Genomic DNA, 6,155 nt, shown 5'->3' on the forward strand with positions numbered 1-6,155 from the left:
ACCTTAAGTCTTACACCCTTGCTTCTTTTATATATTCTGTATTCTGTTTTCGATCACCTTAAAATCAAAGAAAAGTCTTCGAAATCGTCATCTGAAATCATCTCTTTCATTGGACTCTAATCTAACTTTGGCTACAATCTCTGTGGACGATAATCCGGTACTTGTACCACTTTATTACTTGGAAAGACGACGTTGGGCCGTATTGTATACTTGCTTTTCGGCCCAATTTCATTAAGTCTAAAGGTGTGAAATATAACCGACCAGTACGCCTTCAAATGAGTTTTATATGGAAAGGGGTTTAAGACAAGGAGATCCTCTCTCTCATTTCCTTTTTCTGCTTGTGGGGGAAGTCTTACAGCTTATGATCAGTACTGCCTGTAATCAGGGTCTTTTCAAGGGCATCTGTCTTGCGAAGTTGAATCAGAATCTTTCTCTCCTTCAATTTGCGGATGATGCTTTAATATTTGGGAAATGGTCTCGTAAGAATTTAGTAACTCTTACTAATATTCTAAGTTGCTTTCATGATGTTTCAGGACTGCGTATAAATCTGTCCAAATGCAATCTTTTTGGTATTGGTGTTCCGGAAGCGGATGTCAAAAATATGGCAGACTTTTTAAAGCGCCCAATTCTATTTTAAAAACTTTGGAATCAATAAGAAGAAGATCCTTTTAGGGATTTAAGGAGGATGAAAAAAGGATTCATTGGGTTGCTTGGGAAAAAATCTTAACTCGAAGTCAAAAGGTGGTTTGGGTGTCATTAGTTTAAAAGCAAAAAATGATGCCTTGTTAGCTAAATGGATTTGAAGGTTTTTGTCAAGTACAAATGCTATTTGGAAGGACGTCATATCTGAATTCTATGGCGAGGACGGTGATCTTTATTCTTATAGGCCTTTGGTCGGGAAAAGTGCTTGGGTTTCTATTGTTAACACTTGCAAGAATATGGAAGTTGCAGGTCAGAATATTATTTATTCGTTTTCCAAAAAGATTGCTAAAGATTCAATTTCTCTTTTTTGGAAGGATATGAGTATTGGTCAAGGCAGAAAGTTGAAAGATCTCTATCCTAGACTTTATGCTATGGAGAGGGATAAAAATGCTTTGTTCAAAGAAAAATGGAATTACATCAATGGAGCTTGGCGTGGAGCTTGGGACTGGAAATCGACAATCAAGGGAAGAAGCTCAGATGACCTTCAAGCCTTAGAAATGTATCTTTCTCAAACGGCTTTCAATACTTCAAGTGAGGATGTGTGGTCGTGGAATTGAGACAAGAATGAGATTTTTCGGTCAATTTAATGTCTAAATTTCTTCAAGGGGCTGTCGATACAAATGTTGATAACAATGATTTCTCCTTTTGGAGTCCGTTAATCACGAAGAAAGTTAATATTTTCACTTGGCGGTTGCTTAAAGAAGCCATTCCTGTAAGGTTCAATCTTTCGAAGAGAGGGATTCCGTTACAATCTTTGGAGTGTATTTTGTGTGGTAAAGGTGTTGAAACAATGGATCATTGCTTCTTTTCTTGTCCTGTGGCGAGCATTATTTGGAGAAAAATTTGGGCCTGGTGGGATCTAAAAGCTCCACGTTTATCCTCGTTGACTGATTTTAAATGGCTTGTCCATCATGTAGGAGCTCATTGCAAGGTTGGGATGATTTTCTTATCAGTGTGCGCTATGGCTCGTTGGCAACTTTGGAGGTGGCAAAATGAAATTCTCTATGCTAAGGACGGTTCGTCAATCAAGAAGAAAGGTAAGGACCCATTCCCTTGTGTTCAGAACTTATCTAAATTTTGGATGGGTGTTGGGTCACCTATTGATTTGGTGATGACCCACTGATCTGTTCCTCTACCTTAGCAACACTTGGTAGTTATTGGTTCTTTGTAAATTGGTGTCTTGGTACATACTTAAAGCCATTGGCAAAATCGAAGACTAGCCGATGTGAAGACAGAAGGTCACCGATACGGTGTTGTGGATCAACTGTCTAATAAACACACCAAGACTTCGAAGTAGCTGAAATTAGAAATGGCAACGGGCCGGGTTCGGGCCGGTTTTTAGAGTCCCCATCCCCGAAACCGATAACCATAACCATCCCTGTAACCGTCCCGATCCCCGTCAGGGATCTTATCAGGGATTCCCATCGGGTCCCCGCGGTTTCCCCGATCCCCATTGGTAACCCGTTAAGAGCAGAATAACCGTTACCCATTGGTTTTACCTGAAACCGAACCCGAACCCGAACCCGAACCCGAACCCGAACCATAACCCGAACCCGAATCTGGAAAAACACATATTTATCAAGCAAAAAATTGGAATAAAAACATAATCAAGTAAATCTGTTTGGCTGTTTCTTGGACAACCATTATCGAACAAAAACATAATCAAAATAAACCTTSACAAAAAGACAATGACCATCATATTGAGTACATGATCAACCAAAAACGTCTTAAATTACAATCCCAAAATAAACTAGAGTTTAGACATAATCCAACGAACTCGAAAGACAAGTAGACAAACTTGCTAGATTACTAACTTGAAACTGAGAACTCCCAAATGGCCAAACTCGTCAACCCAAGCTTTCACTTTCCTTAGCTTCCTATAAAATAAAATGTATGTAAAAGTCTAAATAAATAAATATACCATAATCATTGTCTATAGTATTGTAATTGTAGTTACCTCTTCCACGTCATAATCATACTCAATCGTACGGTAATATGCTTCGATATCATCAGAACAAGTTTCTATAAAAAAACACAATGTAGTATAAATAAATAAAATGATTGAAATACTAAATATATAACTAAAAAGAATTCATAACTAAAAGAAATATAAGATTACCTCGTATTTCATTCAATAGCCAACTTTGACCACACATTAGAGCCTTCAATGTTTTTGGATGAAGTCGACTACGATATGGAGTTACCAATCTTCCACCTGTACTAAATGCAGATTCCGAGGCGACAGTCGAAATAAGAACGGCTAATATGTCTCTACCAATCCTTTGAAGTGTTGGGTATTTAAACCCATTTGTCTTCCACCAAAGTAACAAATCAAGTTCCATGTCTTTAGGCAAAAGTTTATTTTTCAAATAATTATCCAATTCTGTTGTAATACCTGAATCATCATGCTGGTTGGCAATTGAAGCAATATTTGATAAGAGTTTTTTAAATTCAACCTGATGACTTGCTGAAGACCCTGAACTTAAAGAAGACGAACCACTAACACCTTCGTTGTTGTTTCTTACACCAGGATCACTAAGCTCATATTCTTGAAACAAAGTGTAGACCAATTCCTTGAGCTTCTCAAGTTCAATCGCCGATTTGTCTTGTCCGTACAACACAGGAAAAAGTAACTCCACAAACTTCAATTTATACCGAGGATCTAAAACCGCTGCCATTTCCATAATCCCATGTATAACAGACCAATACTTGTCAAACTTCAAAAGCATCTTTTAGCCATGTTTCTAATAACTTCACTAGGAGAACATGACCAGTCGACCAAAGAATATCTAATTTCATATATCGATGGAAAAAATACATTTGTAGTGGGATACTTTGAACCAGAAAACATTACTGTTACCTAAGATTGCCAAAAAAACGATAAGTAAAGTTAACTCATATCAACAAAACAAAAGTAAAGTTTAAATAAAAATTAGAATTACCTCATAAAATAATTGCAATCTATCACAAATCTCTTTAGCAAACTCCCAATCCCGTTGCGTTGGCAAATTTTTATACTGAGACTCTCGTTGGTGTAAGCGTTGAAAGACGTCTTTGTAAACTATAGCAACACTAATCATCAAATAAGTAGAATTCCATCGAGTCTTACAATCAAGTGCCAATTTCTTGGTGGATGATATTCYCAATTGGCGAGCTGCTTCCTCAAACTTTTGATCTCTTTTTGGTGATGCAATCCAAAAGGCCACACTATCTCTAATCCTTTCAATCCCGTCCCCAAGAACAGCCAATCCATCTTGAACTATCAAATTGAGAACGTGTGCACAACATCGCATGTGGAACAACCTCCCACCCATCATAAGTGAACTCATAGGAAGCTTGTCCAACAATATGTTGATTATTGCATCATTTGTGGTGCAATTATCAACAGTTAGTGTGGACAGTTTTCTATCAAGATTCCAATCCAATAAACAATCATAAAGTACATCCGCAAGAACTTCAGATGTATGTGGACAAGACACAAAAATAAATCTCATGATCCGACTTTGCATATTCCAATTTTGATCAACAAAGTGAGCAGTGACCGTCATAAATCCCTTTTTTTGATTGTTAGCCGTCCACATATCAGTCGTAATTGCTATCCTACTAGTGTTCTTTTCTAACATCTTCAATGTCTTTTGTCTTTCAAAATCATAAATCTTTAGTATGTCACTTTTAATGGTGTTTCGAGATGGAACCTTAAACAAAGGTTGAAGACCCCCCACAAACTTTCGGAACCCATGATGTTCTACTATTGAAAGTGGATACTCGTGTATGATTATCATCTCTGCGAGATTTCTTCTTGATTTATCCACATTAAAAGTATAATTAGAAACATACGATGAAGTACCATCAACCTTATTTTGCTCCCCTACTAAGATATGTTGGCGTATATCTCGAACAGGTCGCCTTGCACAAGACTTGAAATGGTCATGTAAATGCCTTGTACCATTTTTCGAGTTCGCTCCCAATTTCTTTTTGCAATAGTTACACTCTGCTTTATCACTACCATCCACTTTAATCTTCTTAAAGTGGTTCCATACTATTGATCGTGTTTTCCTCTTTCTACCCCCCGACTCAATTTCATCATTATCAGAKACATGATTAGTTTGCGTTTCATTTTCAGTCACTGAATTAATCGCAGGTGATGATCTAATTGGCTTACTTTGTGAAATAGACTCATTCATTATTGGATGACTATCAATAGGATTGATTGTATTGGAATCATTACATTGTATTTCCATATCTGATATCACGTATGTAAAGACAAACAAATTAAATAATACCAAGTTACCAAACCTACTCCATTGATCAACAAATAGATTATGAACAAAATCAAGTTACCAARTTCTRATATTCACTTAGAATAACTAATGCTTCTCAAGTTCTGATTATGAACAAATAGATTATGAACAAAATCAAGTTGCAACTCATAATTTAGGATTCCTCAATAACAATGGCAGTTCCACAAATTCATCATCTGGTTCTAAATTGCCTTCCAAAAAGTATACTAGTTCCACAACCCTAAGATCAAATAGTAGACTTAAGGAAGAGCTAGTGGATAGTAATACACCTGCAGGAACCTTGGGAAGATCTAAATCTCAATTGGCAAATATGGTATTGAATACAACAGAATCAAGGCAATCTTTATTATATAGAGTTATATAGGATTTATATAGACAAGTCAATACAATAAATTTATAAACATATTACAGAATGCCTAAAATATTTATAATCTGAAGTATCTACCGTAAATGTAAAATGTAAATTTCTACTGTGAAGAATGGAAGTACTACCAGACTGTGAAGAATGGAAGGAATGGACATACCTTCAATTGCAACAGGAGAAACTGAGGGACAGCGCCGGCGGGGAGTTAGGTCAAGGCGGGAGAGAGCAATACAGCGGCGACTGGGAGTTAGGTCGCCTGCGAGTGGGAGCGGCGGCCGACGAGAGTCGTGCGGCGGCCCGCGAGAGTCGTGCGACTGGTGACTGGTGTCGTGCAGGAGCGGGAGTCGAGAGAGTCAAGCAAGAATGGAGAAGACGAAGAATGGTCGGAGGAGGCGATGTCGTTGAGTCAAGCAGTAGTCTGTGTCTGTCATACAGTCATAGGTTATTGCCTTATTGGGCTACCATTGATAAGTTGGGCTGGAATATGTTATATGTTTTGGGCTACCATTTATTAAAGTGTAATTTATAAAATTTAAATATATTATATATACTATCGGGCCGGTCCGGGTCGGTGAGTACCGTCCCCGTCCCCGATATAATCCCCGAAACTCTCCCCGATCCCTGCCCCGTACCCGTTAAGAGGTCCCCGAACCCGACCCGAATTGTTCGGTTTTTGGTTTTCACCATCGGTTTCGGGTTTTTTTGCCATCCCTAGCTGAAATGCATATTGAAAATATTTTGAAGTTACAAGCCGATTGAAGGAAGATCTTCATAGACCGAAGATTGAA

The 6,155-nt window shown here is 37.9% G+C and overlaps 1 protein-coding gene across 1 annotated transcript; it reads right to left on the reverse strand.

Annotated features, from left to right (window-relative positions):
- Positions 1 to 1,970: 1,970 nt before the first annotated feature.
- Positions 1,971 to 4,886, reverse strand: LOC112519166 (zinc finger BED domain-containing protein RICESLEEPER 2-like). The gene is made up of 6 exons (XM_025127163.1): positions 4,649 to 4,886; positions 3,645 to 4,594; positions 3,521 to 3,562; positions 2,822 to 3,419; positions 2,660 to 2,724; positions 1,971 to 2,261 (listed from the first exon to the last, which is right to left on the reverse strand). The coding sequence occupies exons 1-6, from the start codon at positions 4,884 to 4,886 to the stop codon at positions 1,971 to 1,973; spliced, it is 2,184 nt and encodes a 727-aa protein (XP_024982931.1).
- Positions 4,887 to 6,155: the final 1,269 nt, after the last annotated feature.

This window comes from Cynara cardunculus (assembly GCF_001531365.2).
Source record: "Cynara cardunculus var. scolymus isolate 2C chromosome LG 10, CcrdV1, whole genome shotgun sequence".
Classification (NCBI taxonomy): Eukaryota; Viridiplantae; Streptophyta; class Magnoliopsida; order Asterales; family Asteraceae; genus Cynara; species Cynara cardunculus.